General features: G+C 40.3%; 1 protein-coding gene across 1 annotated transcript; it reads right to left on the bottom strand.

The window, feature by feature from the left end:
• Positions 1 to 442: 442 nt before the first annotated feature.
• On the bottom strand, positions 443 to 3409 carry SLITRK3 (SLIT and NTRK like family member 3). The gene has a single exon (XM_049867302.1). The coding sequence runs from the start codon at positions 3407 to 3409 to the stop codon at positions 461 to 463; it is 2949 nt and encodes a 982-aa protein (XP_049723259.1). The 3' UTR covers positions 443 to 460.
• Between the last annotated feature and the right edge of the window lie 21173 nt (positions 3410 to 24582).

Raw genomic sequence — 24582 nt, 5'->3', positions numbered from 1 at the left:
GGGAAGAGGAAAGAAAGCTACAAATGTCGATTTGTTTCCCCCCCTCCCTTTCAAACAAAACTGCAACTAAAAAAAAAAAAAAAAAAAAATTACCGAAAAAAAAGACACATTGAATTTTACTTAATTAGGATCAATACAATGATCCTTAATATACCTTATACATGGCACAGTCAAAGTCTCAAGTTTCAGTATAAAAAATAACGATAACATTTGCTGGCAAAAGTCTGCGAAGGCACTTCATTGATTAATGATCTGAGTATGGCCCTTCCTCCAAATCACATTTGAGAGGGGGAGGGCATACATCTGTATTCTCTAGAATCATGCGGTTTCAGTTCTCTTCAGGGCAGGGAAGATTATGAGGAAGGAGTTACTAGGACAAGCTTAAAGGGACAATGGGATATATCTCTTGTTTTCCTTTTCTTTTGGAAAAAAAAAAGCGCTAATTTACTTTACTTCTCTGTTAGAACCTATATGTTGTCTTTTCCAGGACTTCGAGGTAATCCGGCTTGGTTTGAAGTTTGGCCCTTAACTCGAGGTAATCACTTTTTTGGGTTTGTTGGTCTGTGAAGCCCTTTCCAGCAGAGAAGAGAAGGGTTTCTTTGAGCCTGGCGTCCTGCTGTAAGTCTGGGTATTGCATGCCAGGAGGGTGGACGTGCAGTTCCTTTAATTTGGGCACTGTGCCATAGAGACAGTCCACAAATCCCACTGTGCAGGGGGCTGGTTGCGGCCTTTCTCGGTCTAGTAGCATACTGCTACCACCAAAGCCTCCCCCAGGAGGAAACAGCACCACGCCACCGTTCTTCTCATGATGGCGGAACCCAGCAAAGTCTCCCCCACTTCCCGCAACTACCCCTGAAACCCCACCACCTCCTGGGTGGTGAGGATGAGGGTGAGGGTGATGGTGGTTCACTGTCACTATGGTGTTGAGCTGGGAGCCGGACATTGCCAGGGTCCACTCTTTCTCCTTTTCCAGCAAGGTCCGGTAGTTGCTGTGGTTCTCCTTGGGTGTCTCAGCAAACTGCTCACTTCCTAGGAGAACCTCACCCATCCCTGGTGGTTGTGTCCCAGGACCCCCACATTCTGCACCCCCTGGTTCTTGTACTGATGAAATGACTACCTCCTCCTCCTCACGAGGCTTATAGATGGGGTTGTTGCACATCTGGGTCACCGGGTGGGGGATGTACTCATACACATGACCCACAGTAGGGGCCTTCTCTGGAGATGAAAAAGTTGGTCGAACCCCACTTCCACTTCCACCCCCACCACCTCCACCATCCTCAAAAAGCCGGTGGCATTGCATCTGGATTCCAGTTAGGTCCACACCTTCCTGCCGCTTGCTTCTAAAGGGCAGCTTCTTCCGGCGGCGTCGTAGCACATAGGCAAAAAGGCCCGCAGCAACAAAGACTGCTGAAAAGAACAGAACCAGCAAGCTGAGAATCAACACAGAAAGTGGCACTGGGCCCCCAGAGGGAGAGAACTCATAAGGTGATGCACTTGTTGGTCCCCCAGCAAGGTGAGAATCTGCAGGCTGGGCTGGGGATGCTCCAGCTGGTGCAGCATGCAGCACCTCTGGGCAGAGAACTTCCAACTCAATGGTGCGCACATCACGGTGGGTGAGGTTCTCAGGGCTCCCACAAAGTACATCACCCACCACACTGACTGAGCTGATGGTTTCAATCCACTGCTTGAAGGGGACCAGGTCACAGGTGCAATCCCAAGGATTCTCATTGAGGTCTATCTGGACAATGGCATTCAAGTGCTCCAGGACACCAGCCACAGGAAGGTAGAGGAAGTAGTTCTTCCGCAAGTTAAGCCGGGCCAAGGATGTGCCCGCAAAAGCGTCTGTTGGCAGGGTCCTCAGCAAGTTGTTGTTGAGGAATAGCAGCTTCAAGTTGGGCATGAGGCTGAAGGCTGCAGGCTGAATTTCTCGGATGATATTGAACTCAAAATACAAGTAGTGCAAACTCTGTAGGCCTCGGAACATGCCTGGTGTCAGCTTCTCAATATCGTTGCCATTGAGAAAGAGGCTTTTCAGGTTGGGCAGGTTGATGAAGGCCCCATCTTGGACATAAGAAATACGATTGTTCCCCAGATGCAGGAGATCCAAAGAAGAGAAATTCCAAAAATCAGAACGGTATATTTTCTGAATCAGATTGCTACTCAGGTACAGTTTCTTGGCATTCAATGGCCTTGGAAGAAGTTCAGAAATGTTATTAAATCCCCGTTCTTTGCAGTTGACTGTCAAGCCAAGGTCATTGATGTGCAAATTACAGGTGCACCCAGTAGGGCATATAATGGGAATGGGTGGTCTGGTCTGGTAAGGAGCAATGGGGGGCTGGTTTGGACCAGGATATAAAGCTTGGGATGTGGAGGGTGGCCTTGGTGTTCGGGGCTGTTTGGTGGGTTTAGGCTGTTTATTTGAGGACTTATATTCAACAGAAGAAGCAGTAAAATGGACTGAGGACAACATTGATGAAGGCTTCGTTGGCCATGCATTCTCCTTGCTTGATGACAAGTGGGGGATCCCCAAACTAGCCTCCACCTCAGAGTCAGACAACAAGGGACAGAGTTCTGTCTTCCTGATTTCCCGGAGGTCCTTTCCATGGAAATGAAAAGGGGTCTCACAAGTGATGTCTCCTACCAGGGCTGTGTAAGGAATGCGTTCCAGCCAACTCTTCAATTGTACAATCTCACATGTACAGTTCCAGGGATTTTCTTCCAGCTGGAGCTCCATCAGGCTTCTGCCAATGTGGTCTAGCATTCCTCGGTAAAAAAGAACCTTTAACCTGTTTCCACGTAGGTCCAAATGGGTTAAAGAGACAGCCTTAAATAAATTGGTTGGAAGCATGGGGATGAGATTATCGTTTAAAATCAGAACCCTCAATTTACTTAGGTTCCGAAATGCTCCACTCTCAATACGTTTAATGACATTGTAATCTGCCTGCAGATATTCCAGGCTTTCCAAGCCTAGAAAGGTATCATTTCTGAAGACATCTAGCTTGTTCTCATGTAGATACAGCCTCTTTAACATCTTAAGGCCATTGAAAGCTCCTGTTTGAATGTCCTGCAATGCATTGTTCCCAAGGTTGATGGACACAGCATTATTCAAATGCAGAAAACTGTTGGTATACAATTTCCTCATTGAATTCCTTTGCAGATACAGTTTAAAAGGTCTTGACCAGAACTCTATAATCTGACTAATATTTGTAAATCCTTTACTGTCACAATGTATGTGAAAGAGGCTTTCTTTAACTTCACAGTAGCATGGATCGAAACAGGGCTCATCTATTTCCTCTGAGTCCTCTATCAGGGGAATCGGGGTAGTCCATCCTAGAGCAACTGTGCTTAGAAGAATTATCCACAACATCCTCCCTCTGTGAAGCGTCTCAGCTATGGAAGCTTTCATCATTCGTTGTTGATTACAAAACTGCAACAGAAATAAAGATGCAGATTTTTAGGTTTAGTCATATGCATGATTTTAATAAACTCCTACATGTGTGGCTTTTAACAGCGATATAGAAACTTCAAAAACAGCTAGCAACAAACTTAATGTTTACAGTGTGTCCTATATTTCAAATTTAGGAGACCGTGAAATATTGAACCATGCGTTATTGACATTTTCCTGAACCAAGCCATACTTGGAAAGGGGCATATCATATGAACAAAAAGAAGCCTGCATATGCTCTTATGGAAAAGAAGGGGACTGGTATACAGTGCTGCCTTTCAAGCATAGGCAGATTCAGTAATAATGGCAATGCTTTGTCCATTATACCTCTTTGACATTGACATCAAGGTGCCCATTGTATAACTCACATTGACATCAAGGTGCCCATTGTAGAGCTCACTGAATCTGTGATAGGTACAAAATATTCTTCTAACTACAGGTTTCTACCCATAAAAAAACATGGGTTACTCCCAAAGTTATTAGTAGAAGGGTATGATAAATTACAAGCCCATTGCCCAATATCGGATGTTGAGATATGTAAAATGATTGGGATCTCAGGAAAACCTAAAATTTCTCTTAAGAATTAATCACAAAATAGTTAATAACAGCATATGTTTAGTAACACACAATATTTCCACGCCCTTTCACCCCAGCACAGAATATTGAAGTCTCTTTTAATTAAATAAATAACCTCTACATATTTGTATTGTTTAGCTCTTTAAAGGCTTTAGGAATGATCAGCTGTTCTAAAGAACAGGCCCATGCAATTGTCAGAGCTAAAGATAGTGATGGTTAAAGGATGCTGAGCCTGGGAGCGACTGTATTAAAACACTTGCAGAGCTCAGTTTGAAATGTGTATCTGTGCCTTCAAGATCAACTGAGGAACCCTGTAAAAAGCTGGAAGGGCAGGTAGATGGTTAGAGAAGAAGTGGGTACTTTAAGGAAAGGGAGGGTGGAAACCTTGGTTCTTACCTGCTGATAAATAAGAATATCACATGAAATACATTTCAAAGAAAGACGTTCTTTTCCAATCATAAGAAACATACGCAGTGCACTATTCTAACATACAGAGCCTTCCCCTATGGCTCTGCTCTCTTTTTCCTTGCCTAATAACACCAGTATATGGGCATACATAAATAAATTATAATAATGCAGTTTTATTAGATTGTTCTTCTTGAATCACTGAAATATCAAATAAACCAGAATTTTAGCATATCTTTTCTCCCCACACATAGATGCATACATAAAGGAATATCTTGTCAACCCTCTAACTTAGAACACAATGCTATCATTTATAGGGAAAGTGAAACAATAAATCTTCACATTCAACTTGCATACAATATACACAGTTGTAAGGAATTTGTGAGAAAGCAAAGAAAAATCTGCCTCAGGCATGCAATACTCAATTTTTGGAAACAAATGAAAAGAGAGAGAAGGCAGATGAAGCTATATTGCAGTATCAGTTAGTCTTCCCTGTCTCCCTCATAAAATATTAAAATCTACTTAAGTTCTTTCTTCACTATTTTTTAATAGTGAAGCAAGAATAACTTTTCTTGTTTTTGAGATCCCTGAGGTTTAGGTAAGAAAGGATCCAGATGTCTTTGACTTACCTATTTTGCAGGAGTTTTTTTTTTTTTTTTAGCACATGTTGGTGGGGGGAGGGAGCTTGAGTTTAAGGATTTTCTCTCCCTCCCTTTCTCCTGCTGAAGCAAAAGAGGATGAAAAGGGGGTGGAGGGAGAGGAAGAGAGAGAGAGAGAGAAAAGCAAGCTCGAAACGTGCTGGGAATGCAATGGGCCTTTCAATGGGCTTCTTTAGGATGCAGAACTGCCGCTTGGCACAGTCAATGGAGGAGGGAGGAGAAGGGGCTGCTGCAGGCTTCCAGAGCCACCGCCACCGCCGCCGCCACCGCGGCTGCTCTCTCTGGGTACCGGCAGCACATCATTGGGCGCTAGGTGGAAGGGCGGGAGGAGGAAAACAGGGAACGAGGAAGGCACAATCACAGTGCAGAATCTCGGACTTCTCTCGCGCTGCCTTTTTTTTTTTTTTAATTGTGCTGTAACCCTGGATCCGGTTTTCCACGTCATGAAAATGAGCTCCAAGAAGAGGAACGCGCTTAGCGTGGGGTCGGGAGCGAGCACTTGGAAGCCTAGGCTACACAGTGTCTGTTGTGTGTGTGTATGTGTGTCTGTGTGTCTGCGTGTGAGAGAGAGAAAGCGTGGAGGTGGGGGGGGCGAGATAGAAATAAAGGGGGTGAGATGATAAACTGACAAAATTTAAAAACAAGAAGAAGGAAGAGACCAACCAACAAGAAGTATTCCGTTGTGTTGGAGAATGGAGGGTGGTGGCCATGTGTAGATTTTTTTTTTTTTTTTTAATATAATAACTGAGGGAAAGCATCCCTTGGCTGGTTTGTGCCTCTAGGTCCCAAAGCTTCCCTCATCTAAACAGCTGGGTCGGAAAGTGAGATTATCCTTCCAGTTCTTCTTTTTCACAGCAAGGACACTTCTCTCCTAAGAGGGAGATGAGGGGAAACCCAGATCCCCCAAACAGAAGATTCAGCCAAGGTGTCCCGAACAAGAGCTCAGGCAGCCTGAGCGACTTGGACCGGGTTTCTCCTGCGTTTTGCTTCGATCCCTTTGCACCATGAGTCCTTTTGTTATGCTGCAGCTAAAAGCTTCGATTTCCCTTGTACTCAAGATTCAACAGCCATGTGTTTGCTTCCAGATTTTTTTTTTTAATACAGAGACAAGCCAATGCTCTGTAAAGAAAAGCAGATCACTTGGGTTACAATGGGACGCTTCACGTTTTTCCATCAGGAAAGACCTCTTAGGGAGAGGTGGCAGAATTTAAAGGTTTAGAATTTTTTCCTCCAAATGTTTCCAAGTGGTATTTTGGGAAGGAGGAGTGGAAAGGAGTAGTGGTAGGGATTAAGGAAAGACGTTGTGATGAAGAGGGGCCACCAGACCTTAGTTCACCCGGACCCTCCAAAAGGTATTTGTAAAGGCTCAACTGACAGTTCCACAGCCCTACCTGCTGGGAGGAAATACAGCTTTGTGAGGAAACTGGGGAGATTCAAGTGTGCAGCAAACGAGTCTAGTTGGCGGGGACTGTACTGTGCATGGTCGATTCACCCTCCTGTCCTTCCCTCCTCTCACCCCTACACACCAGTCCAGTCACCAACTCACAGAGGGGGCGGGGGAGGGACTTTTTCGTCGCTAAAAACTATACTTAACATCAGTTGCCCAAAGGCTCGAAGATAGCTGGTAAACAGGCCTTTCCCTTAAAGCACTTTTTGCAAAACCAAATTTTAAAAGAAAAGCTCAGCTTACGTGCCAATTTCTTACCACCCTAAAATATACAAATCACCTAAGTCAATAAAACGTTCCTTAGAAGTCAGACATAGGGCGAGTTGCATGATACTGTGCGTTTAAAATGACCGCACATGTGTGCTGGGTTCCACAGTAGCTAAGATTGGAAACCACTACCAGAGAGCAAGTAACCAGGGGGGCAGGACTCTAACATTCCACACCCTTAAAATGCCAGACCCACCCAATTTCTCAGCTAGGTCTCAGCTGAGAACCAAACCAGCACCCACAGCCTGTGCTCAAAACCAGAACGACCCCATTTCTTTCCCCAGCGGCCACCTCCCACGACCTCCTTCTGCCCCCATTGTGCAGAAGCAGTGACTGTTTCATTGATCTTATCGGAACCCTTGAGGCAATTGAATCGATGGGTAAGCGGGAGGCTGCCCTAAGCATCCTGGTGACGGTAAATAGTCCTCTCAGCAATCAGTCTCGTAAACTACAACCCCCTAAATTCTGAACTCGGGCCATGTTCTAAAGGCTATTTCTCTCTTTTCTTTTCCTTTATCCCAGGATAGCATATCTAAGATATAGGGAGGATCCCAAAAGTTAGAGGATGAAGGCCCTGGAACCCCGGTCTCTCCCGCGTCCTGCTGGGAGTGCCGAGCACCATTTGTCCAGGGAGGACAAGAAGTCCTTTCTCCCCGCGGTGCCCCATTCCCGCCTCCCCCTCCCCATTGCCCGATCTCAGAGCCCACTAATCTCTCCAGATCTAAGATTAAATATTCCAATATGGAAGCAAAACGATCTCCCTTAGAATAATTAAAATGCTGCATCATTGATTTTCTGAAGAGCTCTGAGCCTTCTACAGATCCTTTTTTAATCTGCCGTCGCCAGGCTAAACGCACAATGGGTCTGCTTAGAATGGAAAATGATTAAAAGCTCAGCCGTTTTCCTTCTGTCTCTTTTTTGGACTGGGTCTTGACAACACAAGCAAGCGGCCGATCCATTGGGGGAGGGGTCCTTCGCTCCGCCACCTGGCCTATTTGTTGGAGTTATTTACGATTCCCTTCCCTTCAAAGGAGGTCCGAGGGTATGTTAGTCTCAGTACCCCTCTTTTCACCATCATCCTTATAGTTAACTGATCAATTCGAAAATACAACAAACCCCGGGCACCTGTAAGCGTACCGAAGACACCGTGGCCAAACTCTCTATGTTCTACAATGCACATCCTACGAGCGAGAAATACTGGTTTTAATTACGCAAAGTAGGAAAGGATGGCGGCCAGTACCTAACAATGCAGAGCGCTCACGATCGCCGAGGTTTGCTCTGAGGAGCTTCCCAGTAGGAGATACAAACTCTCTAGGAGGCTTAATTGTATCCATCATGCTGTAGCCTTGCAGCTTCTCTTCTGGTCACCAACTTTCAGAAAGGCCACCAAATCACCCTTATAATCCTTTTAAGTGTTTCCACCTTAGGGACTTGCAGGGACATGGTCGCTGCATACCAATGGGAGAGCCGGGCGCGCACCTAGCGCGGCGATTCCAGTGACAAGGAGCTCACGACCACAGCTCCATATGTCCTCGATGGCAGGCAGGCAGGCAGGCAGCGTGAGTGTCCCAGGACTCCGCTAGCTTGATTTAAAATCTCAGTGCTCTTGGATTCAGCGGCGAGCTTCCGGAACTCCGAGAGCCCAAGCTTGGGCTCTGAGGTTTCTCTCTTTCTGTCTTCTTGAAAGGTTGTCACTCGCAACGCAATCCCTGCCCAAGGCACCCTTCGATCCCCCGGAGATGGGATGAGCCCTTGCTTTCCCCGCGTATCTCTGCTCTTGACCCTTTGAGTGGGTGGGAGCGGGGGTGGATGGTGTATAGACAAGAAGAAGAGACGGTGGGGAGGGGCAGGAAGGAGGCAGAAAGGGGAAGACGAGACCCCAGATGCCAGCAATGGCCAGACGGCGAAGGTAGGGGGCGGGGAGGAAGGAGAGACTGAAGAAGACAGGATCCAAATACAACAGTATGGCTGTACATACCAAATTCGACTTGGATTTGGGGGGTGATCACAGGCAAAGCACGAAGGGGAAGCGATCTCGTTGGCGGAGAGTGAGTCCCCTGACAGCTCACCATGCAAGCACCCTAGCTTCTAGAGCGAGAGAGGGTGGGGGGAGGGGGAGGGGACCGCGGAACGTTTCAGGCCAAGGAGACGCTCGCCGCGCGGCGGCATCTTTTGAGACTGACCTGCTTAAAAAGTGCCACTTTAATAGCCCAGAAAATAACTAAAATCGGATTACACATTACTTACCGACGTCTGCTTCTAAACTGGGAGTGCCAGGTCGGGTATTAGGAGGCAGTATCCAAAACGCCGGGCTGGAACCCGAAGGCAAATCCATCAGCCGCCCCCAGATCGAGCACCGAGGGAGCAGCGCTCGGGAGCCCCCAGATCAGCCCATCGCCGGAGCCTCCGCCAGCGTGTCCCCCCCCCGCCCCTCGGCCCCTCCTCCGCGCCAACTGTGTAAATCTGCCGCCGCAGTCCTCTCGCCACGCATCCCAGGCAAATTCCTGTTTAGGAAGCAAGTGATATATTATCTTCCCCCTCTCTCTCTTTCAGCTCTGCAAAGAGAAACACTGTAAAATTGAGTGACAGGAAGTCAGCATTCTGTATCTGTAGATTGATTTTAACTTTTATTTGCAAATGAGAGATGACTGTTTGGAAAATTACAGCCCGGGCCTGGCGGGGGGAGGGCCGGGAAGAGTGATCAAATTAAGAGCATCTGAGCTATATTGGTGGGCGGTATCTCTAAAGCCTCCAAGAAGCTGTTTCCAAGTGATGTTCAGCAGTCCTCCGCCTTAATGATACATAGGTCACAACTGGAAAGCACACGTATTTCCTCATCTGTTTACACTTGCCAAGAGCGAAGAAAACAAAACTGGAGGGAGAGGGGAGGTGCGGGGCGGGGGGCATTTGCGGGTGAGGTGCTGCATACATTTCATGACAAATTAGATAAGGACACTTGAACAATTATTGCACCTTTGTGAAAGTTATTATAGCATTTTATACCCACTGGAGGCGACCATTACCCCCACTGCAGTCATATTAATGCAGTCATTTAATGCTCCATTCAATCTGCAGTGGTAAACCAACGCAGTTCTTTTTAATAGATCCCTTTCATCAGCGATGATGTTGAAGAGAGAGCAATCTTCCACTAATCCCAGACTGAGTAGAAGAAGATAGTCTGGGGAATCATTTCTGTACCTGTGCCATTCCTTCCTAAAGTGAACGCAATAAATTGTCCAAGACAAGCAAAGTTGTGTGGCCATTATAACTGCGGGCATAAAATGAACTCGACTTTATTTTTAAAAGCTTTCAAAGGAACTCTAAGTCACCTCTTGCAAAGAAACAGTATTCTTTTTAAATCTGTATCTGGAAACCTTTGAGAAAGAGGCCCGGAGATATGATTTTAAAAAGACAGCCTTTTTTTTTTTTTTTTTTTGGTGAATTTTCTATATACTACAAGTTATACCATCTTTAGTCTATATTATATGCATGTGATATCACAAGTCTAATATCCCAATTATTTTTATTAAAAGAGAGAAGGGGATGGAACTGATCAAAGAGAGAACCAATGGCCCATGGAATAGTTTGGATTTTATGTATACATTTACTGAATTCAGTATGGAACTGTGTTGGTCATATATGAAGAAGGAGTTTACATTGTTTTTGATAATGTGCTTAGAATGTTTCAAGATGTTCTTCAAAATGCTCAGTGGTCTTGCAGTTATTTATGTAGTGAGTTATCTATAGTGACCTAGAAAGTGATAAAAGCATCATGATATCAATACCTACTTTTTGTAAAACATAGCATTTCAGATCTAGCAGCCTAATTCCAAACTTCTCTTCAGCATTTTCTAGGATGATAAAGTCATCCATGTGAATTTTGCATATGTGAAGACATGGATGTGGAAAGAACATTTGTTATGAATTTTTCACTCACTAGGTCTTAGCTGGGTTTTAAAGAGTTATAACCACAGGAAAGGTTGCCAAGGGGGTCCTTCCCTATAACGAATCAATCTGATTTTTAATAAAATAAATTGCATCAGTAGGCTGATGAGTCACAGATATTTCTCTGGCCTTTTCAGGTACGTTGCTCAATTGGAGGCGAATCACTCCAGGGCATACTGTACTCTATGTAGGCAAGTGTGAAATCTCCCACATGCCCCTGAGCCTCAGGGTTGGAAGATATTAGAGTAACCCTAAAATCAGGCACCATCATTCCTAAAAATAACTGAACCTCTTTAACCTTTTAGAACTATTTTCATTTGATTTGATTTTCAGGGTTATTTGTTGATGAGATAATTCTGAATATTTACTCTGAGCAGATGTTGGTGTGGCCTGCTGGTACTATGGAGCTACTAAAAAAAACCCAAACCCATTGCCATCAAGTCAATTCCGATTTATAGAAACGCTGTATGACAGAGTAGAATTTAGCCCCGTAAGCTTTCCAAGGCTGTAATCTTTATAGAAACAGACTGACACATCTTTCTTCCACAGGCTGGCTGGTGGATTTGAACTGCCAATCTTTCTAACTAACTAGCAGCTAAGCACTTTAACCACTGCACCACCAGGGCTCCTTTATGGAGCTACAAAAGATTGAATGGCTAGAATGAGCTGTTAAAAGTGGTTACCTTAAACATAAATATTTCCAGCTAGATAAAAATTTTGTGGAGGCAAGTGATTGTGACAGACCTTTGCAAAGCTGTATGTAGTTCTATCTCTGCCTTCCTAGAAGTGATTCTATGTTGTGACTTTTTAGAGCTTTTTGCATAAGGCATTTACATGTCCATAGATTTGTCTTTATCAAACACCCTTTACACTGTGAAAAGGAAAAACTGTCATGAAAATATTTGTTCTGTATTAAAGACACATAATGGATAAAAGAGGAACAGAAAAAATTGAAATAGAATGTAGTTTTTAGTTCAAAAATTAAATGTTTGTATTGCTGATTAACGTATTTTTAAGTTACAAACACATTACAATATCTCATATTGTTGCTGTTGTTGTTTGGTGCTGTCTAGTCAGTTCCAACTCATAGCTACCATATGTGCAACAGAATGAAACACTGCCAGGTCCCAGAGCATCCTCACAGTCCTTGCTTTTTGAGCCCTTCATTCCAACCACTGTGCCAATCCAACTTATTGAGAATCTTTCTTTTATTTTCCCTGATCTTCTACTTCACCAAGCATGATATTCTTTTCCAGGCAATGGTCCTGTCTGATAGCACGTCCAAAACACATGAGACGAAGTCTCCCCATCCTCCTTTCTAAGGAGCATTCTTCTAAGACAGGTGTGTCCATAATTCTAGCAGTCTACAGGATAATCAATATTCTTCACTAAGACCATAATTAGAGGCATCATTTTTTCTCCAGTCTTCCTTATTCACTGGCCAGCTTTCACATGTATGGGTCAGACACCTTTGTCCTTAAAGTGACATCTTTGTTTTTAACACTGTAAAGAGGCCTTTTGCAGCAGATTTGCCCAATGCAATACATTGTTTGATTTCTTGATTACTGCTTCCGTGGGCATTGATTGTGGATCCAAGTAAAATGAAATCCTTGACAAACCTCAATTTTTTTTTTTTTTTCCATTTATCATGATGTTGCTTATGGGTCCAGTTGTGAGGATTTTTGTTTTCTTTATATCGAGGTATAATCCATACTCAAGGCTGTGGTCTTTGATCTTCATCAGTAAGTGCTTCAAGTCCTCTTTCCTTTCAGCAAGCAAGGTTGTGTCATCTGCATAACCCAGGTTGTGAATGAGTCTTCCTCCAATCCCAATGCTCTGTTCTTCTTCATATAGTCCAGCTTCTTGGATTATTTGTTCAGCATACAGATTGAATAACTATGGTGGGAGAAAACAATCCTTACACCTTTCCTGATTTTAAACCAAGCAGTATCGCCTTGTTCTGTTCAAAGGACTACCTCTTGGCCTGTGAACAGGTTCCTCATGAGCACAATTAAATGTTCCGGAATTCCCATTCTTTGCAAAGTTATCCACAATTTGTTATGATTCACACAGTTGAATGCCTTTGCATAGTCAATAAAACACAGGTAAACATCTTTCTAATATTCCCTGCTTTCAGTCAAGATCCTCCTGATATCAGCAATGATATTCTCAGTCCACATCCTCTTTTGAATCCAGCTTGTATTTCTGGCAATTTTCTGTTGTACTGCTGCAACCGTTTTTGAATTATCTTCAGCAAAGTTTTACTTGTGTGTGATATTAATGATATTATTTGATAATTTCCGCATTCTGTTGGTCCAACTTTCTTTGAAATGGGTGCAAATATGCACCTCTTCCAGTCAGTTTGTCAGGAAGCTGTATTCCAAATTTCTTGGCATAGACGGGTGAGCTTTTCCAACATTGCATCAGTTCCTGGAGACTTGTTTTTCACTAATGCCTAGTGAAGCTTAGATTTCTTCCTTTAATACTGTGGATTGTTGATCGTATGCTATGTTATGAAATGGATGAATGTCGACCAATTCTTTGCCCTACAATGACTCTGTGTATTCCTTCCATCTTCTTTTGATGCTTCCTGTGTCGTTCAATATTTTGCCCATAGAATCTTTCAATATTGTGACTCGAGCCTTGAATTTTTCTTCAGTTCTTTCAGCTTGGGAAAAGCCAAATGTGTTCTTCTCTTTTGGTTTTCTAACTCCAGGTCTTTGCACATGTCATTATAATACTTTGCTTTATCTTCTCAACCCATCCTTTAACATCTTCTGTTCCGTTCTTTTAATTCATCATTTCTTCCATTATCTTTAACTACTCTGCCTGTAAGAGTAGGTTTCAGAGTCTCTTCTGACATCCATTTTGCTCTTATCTTTCTTTCCTGTCTTTTTAATGACCTTTTGCTTTCTTCATGTATGATGTCCTTGATGTCATCCTACAACTTGCCTGATCTTTGGTCATTAGTGTTCAATGTGTCAAACCTATTCTTGAGATGTTCTCTAAATTCAGATGAGATAAACTCATACTTTGGCTCTCGCAGACTTGTTTTAATTTTCTTCAGCTTCAACTCGAGCTTACATATGAGCAATTGATGGTCTATTTGGTAGTCAGCCCCTTGACCTTGTTCTGACTGATGATATTGAGCTTCTCCATCATCTCTTTCCACAGATATAGTCGATTTGATCCCTGTGTATTCCCTCTGGCAAAGTCCATATGTATCTCGCTATTTATGTTAATGAAAAAAGGTATTTACAGTGAATAAGTTGTTAATGGTTGTTTGCAGTTGTTTCTTCTCATTTTGAGTCATGCCACATCCACTAATGAAGGTCCCCAAAACTTTCTTTGATTCATATTATTAAGGCAGACTCTACTTTGAAGGGAAACCCTGGTGGCGTAGTGGTTAAGAGCTATTCAGCAGTTTGAATCCACCAGCTGCTCCTTGGAAACTCTATGGGGCAGTTCTACTCTGTCCTATAGGTTCACTAGGAGTCAGAATTGACTCCACGGCTATGTGTTTGTTTGTTTGGTTTTTTTTTTCCTACTTTGAGGAGACAGCTCTTCTCAGTCATATTCTGAGTGCCTTCCAACCTACAGAGCTCATCTTTGAGTGCTATATCAGACAATGTTCCCCTGCTATTCATAAGGTTTTCACTGGCCAGTTTTTTAGAAATAGATCATCTAGTCCTCTCCCTAGTCTTTCTTTGTCTGGAAGCTGCACTGAAACCTGTTCACCATGGGTGTCCTTGCTTTTATTTGAAATATCGGTGGCATAACTTCCAGCATGACAGCAATATGCAAGCCACCACAGTATGATGAACCGACAGATGGGCAGTAAAAAGAAAAATATCTCATATAGGATCAATGGTATTAAAATTAATAAAATAGCCTTTTTTTTTCTAATCTAGCATATATTTTACTCACTTTGATGATTTAAATAAAATAAATAAATAAATATTTTGTAAGTTTTAACACAAATAGAAGTAGTACTACAGAGTCGTTTTTGTCTAATGGAACAATCACCCAAGAGGGTTTCAAACTCTAAATGCAGTAATCTATGACTATGAAAGAATACCTATGTCATCTAGTATTGTTTTTTGCTATTATACACACATTCATGAAGCCTACATCTTTTTTATTTGCCCATTCCAAATAATTTTTAGGCTAACAACTATGTGCTTGATAATCATCAAAAAGCTAACTGCACCCTCAATTGATTAACTTTTGACACACCACTGTTAAGATAACTGAAAATATGGTTATTCATTCATACAATTTTATAAGTGGGAATTTTGTCTGCAAAAATAAATACAAATAAAAATATGATAAAATAAATTAAATATTTTTAGTGTTGTTCTATTTAGGGCTTGTTATTATTTACTAAAGAATTCACAGGGTTGAACAATTCAGACGGAGGGTTACAGACTTACAGTAATGTTGATGTGTATAGATCTTTCTATGCCTCCATGAAAGAAACACTTCTGAGGTATTTCATATTATGTGGAAAATATTCCAGTGCAATTTGATGCCTTTGTTTTTGTTTTTTTCCAAAAGCATCTTGTAAAATTTAGTGAATCAGCATAGATTTGTAGGTTATAGCTGCATTATCCTTACAACTAACAAGCTATAAATATGGAGAAGGAGTTACAAGATATCCACTTAGACATTGATCTTTTATATCCTCTTTCACTAAAACATTTCAAAGCACTTTATAGACATCCACTAAATAAAACCTCAGCTTATTTGTGAAATAAACAAGTGCTTTAATCTCAAAGGTTAAACGAGCTCTTTTTGAACACTCAGATTTAGTCTATCCAAAATGAGCAAGCTTCGAAATATTTATTTGTAGACTGTATTAAGCATAGAAAGTTATTGTCTCTTTTTAAAGAGATTTTCCTAAATTATTTGAAATTTGTAGGCTGTAGATGATAAGATTAAAATTACTGAGAGAAAAAAAAACCTTAAATGACTAAGATAAGGGGAAATAAATCACATATACTTGTTGACATGAATTGACCTGCTGAATTGAGTAATACATCAAAAAATAAAGAACAGACCTTACATGCAGCAGAAGAAGGCAAATCTCATAAGTCTTAGCAATACAGAATTTTTTTTTTAATATGAGAGGAAGAGAAAATGTAATGACAATAATTTTATAGAATCATTGACTCTCAGATTAAATGAATAGTGTTGGTAGCAGCTATAAAGATCAGAGAGTTGAAACAAGAGAAGTAAATGTTTATAAATCAAAATCAAATTTTCTCCGGTCTTCTAATTTTCTAAAGCTTTTTGAGGACACTAACCTGAAATGAATATTTTTTAAATAAGGACTGATTTCAACATGAAGCCTGATGAAAAAGTCTTCCCCACCAACTATGGGACAGAATAAAAGGCTTCAATATGATCACATGCAGAAATTCACAGATAATGGGCATCTTATGTATAGCCTTGCACTTAAGGATAAAACAAAAATTTTATGAAACACTATATACATATCTCAATGTCAGTAGATTCTCTAAAAGTAACTTAAATCCCAAAAACTAAAATTTCCTTGAATTAGATTCTATTTTTTTTTTAATCTAAATCTCCCTTCACATTTTGATGTTGTAATTTTTAGTGATTCCCATATCAGTTACTGTGTCTTCTGATTATTGAAATTGAATTTTTTCTCATTTGGTCATCTAATGTTAAGTAATATGATTCTAAATGGATGCTATTTTTTTTCCATAATATCAAACAAACTACTCTTCATGCACAGATGAATATTCTGAATTTTAATTCCCCAACTAGTAGTAATTTTAAAAATTTCATGGTGAGAAATGTGTATCAGGAATGTTATTATTTAGGAAATATATTAAATAATATTAATTTAAAAAAGTTAGACATGTATGACACAGCTACAATACCACTCACTGGTTTTAAATGATGGGAAAATTATCAAATAATCTGGAACTCATAATGCTATAAATTTACCAAAAAAAAAAAGCTATAAAATATCTTCTAGAAAGTCTCACCAAAAGTATAAATACAGAGCACGTGCATATATTTGAGTATGCATGTTAAAGTTGCACCCTTAATATTTTCAAAGGAAAATTTGACCTCAATCTAATTTCTTCACTTCTTGTTTTTGTTGGATATTTTCATTCAAAGGTGTAGTGGTCAAATGTTTGATATGATTATGCAATGACAGAGTGTTTGCCAACTCCCCTTTTACTTTCCATTCTCAAACTGGCTGATTTTGTAATTTTTTTTTTCCCAAATACCATGAAAAGTAGCCAAAATATCCCTTAAAAAAAAAAAAAAAAGTTGCCATCGAGTTGATTCCAATTCACGGCCACCCCATGTGTAACAAAATAGAAGTACTCCGAAGGGTTTCTTGGCTGTAATCTTTATGAAGGCAGATTGCCAGGCCTTCCTACTGCTGGGTAGGTTTGAACCACCCAACCTTTAGGTTAGTCAAGTACAAATCATTCGCACCACCCAGGAACCTAAAAAATCTCTGCATACATAGAAATGATACAGATGTGTGTATCTCTGTATGTGTGTGGGTTGGGAGGATATAAAATTGGAAATAAATGGACTCCTTATAAAACCTTTGTTTGAATTGTTTTGACTTTAAAATGGAGAGTCATACCTAGTTTCAAAGATTCTGTGGCATAAAATAAAACAGCTACCTAAAAGGTATTAAAACTGAGACATGTATCCTAAATATCTTTTTATTGATATTGGATGATAATGTTTAAGTTAAATACTCTTGAAACACTCAAGTCACAAAGGATCAGATAATCTTTAGGGACTGTTTTTTTTCTTTCTATTGACTTACACTAATGTCCTGGAAAAATAACTGTTGAGTTGGCGGACACCAACTCCGTATGTGCAAGAACTTTTTATCATTTAATAAAAGGTAGCATTTCTCTTACTCTAGTACTTTTAGTTAATATGCCAAAATATATAAGAATTCAAAGTATTCAAGTCTCGTGTATTTTTAATATTCCTTAGTGTCTTTGGTGTGTTTTAATTCATGCAGGGACATATTATATACAACTCATTCTGATGGAATCAACCAATGGAAATGCAGTAGCCCATTGCTCAACTGGCTGGACTAGGTTCTTTCTATTATATAAAATTTTTAGTTTTCACTTTATGAGGAAATGACACTCAAACAACCTAATGTCAGAAAAGGAATTTTTCCCCTAAGGATTTATAATGTTATCCCATGGAAATTCAAGGACAAAACCTTAGGTACAGCCAAGCATCCTGGGAAATGTAATTGGAAATTAGGTATCTCTAAAAAATAAATAAATAAATATAAATATTTTTTATTTTTTCTGTCCAAGTGATATCCCTACCACTTCTCTAACCTCTCATCCATTTGCCCTTTCTAGCAGCAAGAGCGATTCTTCAAAATACAAGCCTGACGTATCTGCTAAAATCCCTCCAGTGGCTTCCCATCGCTCCAGGTAAAAGCCAACAAAACTCTGTATGATCTTGCTGCTCTCTCCATATCTGACCTCATACCCTATCATTTGCTCTCTTGCTTCCACTCTTCCAGGCTTATATCCTACCTTGCTATTTCTTCATTCACCAAGCACGTGCCTATCTCAGGGCTTTTGCACATGCTGTGTGCTCTGTCCAGAAGACTCATTCCAAAAATAACAGCATAGTTACCATCTTTACAGCATTCCCCTTTCTGTTCAAATGACACAAGATCAGATAGGTATCCTGATCATGCTACTCCAAATAGCAATTCCCCCATTACTCTTAAACATCAAAACTTGCTTTTGTTTTCTTCCTACAATTATCACCACCTGATTATATATAATTCATTTGCTTTTGTCTAATAGTACTAGTTGTCCTTGAGTTGGTTCTGACTCCTGGCAACTGTATGTGTGTCAGAGTAGAACTGTATGCCACAAGGTTTTCAATGGCTAATTTTTCCGAAGTAGATTGCCAGCCCCTTCTTGGTAGGTGTCTCTGGGTAGACTTGAACCTCCAACCTTTCAGTTAGCAGCCAAGCATGTGAGCCATTTGCACCACCCAGGGAACCCCACTTTCATCTGCGTACAGTTTATCTCCAGCAACAAGAACATAAGCATTGTGAGAAAAAGAACTTTGTCATATTCATTGTAGTATCCTCGGCACCCCTAGAAAAGTGCCCAGGAGGTAAAAGTAATTTCGTAAGGATGTATTAGAAAAACCAAGTAAATGAATGTTCTGTGTATTCCCTGCTTCCTTTTGAATCTGCACCATTTTATTTTCCCTTTTTGCGAACAGCTTTGTCTTTACCAGCTAGCACACAGTTCATAATAGCCACACGGCCTTTCAGCTGCAGTATTTTCCACCGAAATCGACTCGACAGCACTGGGTTTTTACTGGGATTCTCCACCAACTGGCAGCTTCTCTGTTTTGCATTAGCTTAAATTCCTGAAAATCTAATTAGACAGGCTTACTCTAGCCAGTCTCTGGATGGATTCATTCTGGTCAAATACATACTCCTGGTCTAATATGACTGAGCCACAGCAGAACATGTCTGATTAAGTGTTAAGTGTTGTAGGCAGGCAGCCAGGCAACATAAAACATGTCTAGTGCATAAAGCCATTGCAGCCACATCAGCGTCAATGTTCTTCATTGCCTACTCATGAGTTTGAAATCACTGCTCAATTCAGTGCATCTATCTTCTACTTCCACGGCCCTTCCTGATCAAATGACTTCTCTAGTTTTTTATTTTTTATTTTATTGTTATACTCTGTTCATCAAAGATATAACTATTCACCTAAAAAGTTCAATGATAAATATTTTAGACCCATGTCTCTACCTTGATCTTAAAGGCCCCAAAATACCTCTTTACTCCCATTCCTTCAAGGCTCTTCCACCTGATTTCATGTCATTCAAATCATTCAATATTCCTTCACACAGATCCTGTTGTGGACACACTCTGAAGAGATCCTCAATGAGTCATGCCCTTGCATAATTCCCTCCACTTTAGTGTGGGTCTAGCCTCTGACTTGCTTCCAAAGGTAAAGCAATTTTGCAGACGTGATTAAGGTCTTAAATCAGTTGATTTTGAGTTAATCAAAAGGGAGCTTATCCTGGGTGGGCCTACCTTAACCAAAAAACCAAGTCCATTGCCATAGAGTCGGTTCCAAATCATAGCAATCCTTAGGACAGAACTGCCCGTAGGTTTTCCAAGGCTATGTTCTTTAAAGAAGCAGACTGCCACATCTGTCTCCTGTGGAGCAGCTTGGTGGGTTCAACCACTGACCTTCTGGTTAGCAGCCAAGGGCTTAACCACTGCGCCACCAGAGCTCCTGGACCAGCCTTAATCAGGTACAAGTTCTTAAAAGAAGGACTAGTGCTTTGCCTAAAATGAAGACTCATTCTGCTGTTGCTCTTGAAGAAGCAAGCTGCCATGGGTTCTAGAGCCACAAGAAAATGAATTCTATCAACAACTTAACTGAGCTTAGAAGCATGTTCTTCCTCAGTCAAGGCTCCAGATAAATATGCAGCTCAATCAACACCTTTGTTGCAGCCTCATGAGACTCTGAGGAAGGGACCTGGATAAGCCATGTCTGGACTGCTGTCCTACCAAAACTGTGAGATAATAAGTGTGCTTTGTTATGAGTCACTAAGTTTGTGGCAATTTGTTATACAGCAACAGAAATTTAATACAGATCCTTCATCCAAGCTCATTGTATACCAAACCAGTTGCTGTTGAGTTGATTCCAACTCATGGTGACCGCATGTGTATTAGAGTAGAGCTGTGCTCCATAGGGTTTTCAATGGCTGATTTTTTGGAGGTAGATTGCCAGGCCTTTATTCTAAGGCACCTCTGGTGACTCCAACTTCCCACCTTTTGGTTAATAGCCAAGCTTGTTAAGTGTTTGCACCACCCAGGGACTCCACTCCAGCTCATTGTAAAGACAGATATTTGGAGTTACGATGGTGAAACACTTGGGTGCTAACTGAAAGGGCAGCAGTTCATAACCACCAGTGGCTCTGAGGGAGAAAAGTCCTGGTGATCCACTAGGAAACCCTATGACACAGTTCTACTCTGTCATATGGGGTTGTTATGAGTAGGCATCACCTTGAAAGCACACACAAGATGTTAGTTTAGATCTCATGGTATGATTTTAACTTGGACATTTTAGCTTTCTTTGAATTTTACATGATAAATTGTGGAAAGAGATATAATTTATCTACTTCTTTATTACCCTCTTATTTGGAGATTTACTGTTTTCATTGGTCTCAGTGTTTTAAGATTAGCATTAGATATTCTTTCAGGGCATATCACATGACCATAATGTATTTATTTCCTCCTCCCCTAGCCACAAAATCATCTTTTTTGCACGTAACATCAACTCCTGCCATTTTTGGCTTTTGGGTCTGATGAGCATAGACAATTGTTTGAGTATGAAATTTATATTATACATTTACTGTTTTCATTTCTGTCTCTTTTTTTTTCTGTTTGTGAAAAAGTATTTAATTTATTCCACTTTTTTCAATAGAGTCACTCTTGAAATTCTGAAGGAATTTTTACTTAAAGAATAATTTTGTAATGCCAAAACTTGTAGCGTGAAAATTTATCCCCTAATTTATCTGCATGGCACATCTGAATTTTCATGTATTATATTTTACTTGGTAAACATTGGGCATGTCTGTGTTTGGTCAGAATTTATTACTTTATTATTTGTAAGTTTTCAAAAGCTATTTTTACTATTTGAGTAAACTATGTATTTGAGTACCCTGCCTTTCTGAGAAATTCTATGCAGTACTAACCGTTGTGAAGCCTATATGTCATATAAATCAGAAATCAGTCTTTTTCCAAAGTGCTAAACAACTGAAGGCATGGAAATAAACCAACAGACATAAAGAGTTAACATTCTTTGTAATCTCATCAGCACATAAATTTGTGAAGCATTTACAAACTCACAAAAATTCCTGTTTGGATATTTGGCACATGCTCTATTTAAAGGAAAATGTTACTTTTTTTTTTTTTTTACTATGTTTAACAGTATGTGTTTAAAAAGCCAATATGCTCATTTATTATACACATGGAAATAAACAATTGTGACAAAATACTAATATTAATGGAACAAATTTCTTCTATATTTTATCTGCCAAAAATTCTCAAATACTAATTTGAAATTTCCCAAAGGGGCCCCACAGAGTATATAATCAAGCTCTGGTCCAAATTTACCTACAAAAATATACAACCACTCTGGGTCTCTCATTCAAAATTTTAAAGTGGAAGTTTAATTTTAAAGAAAAAGTGCCATCAACAATTCTGACGCATGGTGGAGGGTAGGTATAGGGTTTGAGGGGAGAGGGAAGCATGTTCGTTCTGACCTGTAAGGAGTAAAGATACACTCAGTAATCACATTTCTAAATGCACATCACAGTAGATAAGCCTTAAAATGCTATATGCAATTAATTAATTAAGCTTATATCTCATTCAGGTATACAAATTATCCTCTTTAAGGGAAAGAGGCTTAGGGAGATAGAGGAAAATTAATTCAAGCAGCTTTTCTTGAAATATCGAAGTCATATGACAACCTTATCACTCGAGCTATACCTGAAACTGCTTTTCCTCCTTATCATATTCAAGTCAGTAGAATGCATTGATAAGGAGCACACAAAACATTTCTAGAGGTAAGGTTTGCAGTTTTTAAGAGTAGCAGAGTATGCTTAATGTGCTTTCATTGTGTTAGTTCAGAGACACGAATTTTGGAAAGCTGCCTGTGAGTTAAATGCCAAAAATCCTGGAAACTTCTGATAGTAAAAAAAAATTTTTTTTTTTTTTTTCTTGTAGCCCCTGTTAATTATTTCCTTTCAAATGAGTCACTAAGAAGCAGAAAATTAATTTGCCAACTCTTGGTGTTTGTACATATATAAGAGATCACATTGTTTTCTTTACTGCGAAATATGAAAGGAATAGAGCACTTATAAGTAAACAGAATAAGGCTTTTTCGCGCTGTCTTGTCTTTTTAAAAGGTACAGGAGATTGTAAATAAAAACAGTATGCTTATTTAACAAAGAATTTGCTGACATTTCTTGTTTCACCCACAGTTGGGTCGTAAATTTGCTGCAGCTGCCTCGAGGTGCCTCCAGATGGCGGCCTCTTACCCGTTTTCTTTGCCCAGCGGCCGGCCAGTCGCCAGCTGCTGGAGAGGAGGAGCTCGAAGCGGCAGGGTTTAACCCGCCGCGGCTTGAAGATGGGTAGCTGAAGGACTCGGGGAGGCAGTTGCAACAGGGCATCGCTCACTGTCCAAGTATTTCCATTTCTGAGTGCAAAAGGAAGAACTTAAGCAGAAGGCACTTGAAGCGTAAATTGCTTTGTAGTATATATTTAAAAGCGGCATGGACCACGGGCAGCCGAGCTGGTACGTGCAAAAGAAACTACTGAATGGGATTGTGCTGGGTAGGAACCCGTCTCATCCTTTGTGTACCAAACGTTCTGTGTGTCCTGGATTGTGCCTTTGTGTGTACACCCATTTCATTTTCACCAGGATCATGGGGGCTTAGGGTCACAATCTATCCCCGCCCCCCACATGATATAGTTAAAGGCTTTACAGAAAATTGTTTGTTGATAGAAATATGACCCAAGTCACGGTCTAAAGAAAAACATGGTAATGACACCAAAATACTTTTATTTTTCTTTCTTAGAGAGAGAAAAAAAAAAAAAACCTGAACCATATTCATGTAGTTTTACCAGATATGACTTTAAAAAGACAATTTCTGGGGAAAAAAATGTATATATATATAAATTACTGTGGACTAGGTATTAAAACACTTTAACCTGTCGATGTGGACATAAACACACACATAAAATTTGAATACTTTTCACGTGTCTGCCAGAAAGAACAGTGTATGGCTATAAAAAGAGTAATCATGAAAAATTCATATATGTATGTACATTTTGGGTGGTATAATGTGCTATGTGAATGTATGTTGTATGCATGTGTACAATAACATGTATATGTGACCCAGATGCAGAATTATTGCCCCATTACAAATATGCATGTATTGGATGTGGATGAATGTTAGCACAGTCACACACAATATTTCTATCTAGATAACAGTATGCAGATCATCTACCGTCAAAAAATAAATTGAATTTAAAGAATGTACTTGTTTCACAGTTATGCTTTAAACTTCTCAAGTTTCATTCAGTTGTGCACTTAGTTTTTTATGCTTTAAATTCTGAAAAAAAAAGTTTGTTTTTGTATTTTGAAATATAGAATATTGGCTGAGGTTATTATAAGGGAAGAGACCCTCCTGAGAGGATGATGCATACATATGTAACTGTAGGTTACTATAGTTTCTTATTACTACAGGTGGAGTTCACAGGAGTTCTGAAATTCAAAAATTCAGAACTAAATTGGAAATAACTGAGGCTGAAGTTTTTACTCTTTGAGCATTTATAAACTTGTATGTATTCCTTTGTAGTAGGTATAGCCACGAAGCCAATACTGAATTTTGTGTTTTGTCATTGTACACAAAGAAATATAACAAAACTCAACATGAGAAATATGACTGTGTAAAATAGTATGCTAAACACCGCCAGAAAAACAAAGAAAAGGTAGAAACAGCCCCTGCCCTCAAAGAGACGCCAGTCAAGTGAGTAGACTGGGCATGGATGTGAAGATGAGTGCACTGGATAACACAAATAAAAGTAAATACCATTAGAGAGGGTCACACAAAAGTCGTGTAGCTTTTTAAATGGAGAGAAAGATTTGACTTAGGAGCATTAGGAAGAACTTCAAATTGCTAGGACTTTCTCTCTAGGGATGGGTTGAAAGAAAGATTTTGGTAGTTGGAGATAGGGTGCTGGAGAA

This window comes from Elephas maximus, chromosome 23 (genome assembly GCF_024166365.1).
Source record: "Elephas maximus indicus isolate mEleMax1 chromosome 23, mEleMax1 primary haplotype, whole genome shotgun sequence".
NCBI lineage: Eukaryota > Metazoa > Chordata > Mammalia > Proboscidea > Elephantidae > Elephas > Elephas maximus.
The sequence above is the reverse complement of the archived record's forward strand: the minus strand, read 5'-3'. Positions and strand labels throughout refer to the sequence as shown.

Excerpts from the sequence above, each read along its gene's own strand:
- SLITRK3 (XM_049867302.1), bottom strand. The coding sequence starts at position 3,409 with ATGATGAAAGCTTCCATAGCTGAGACGCTTCACAGAGGGAGGATGTTG.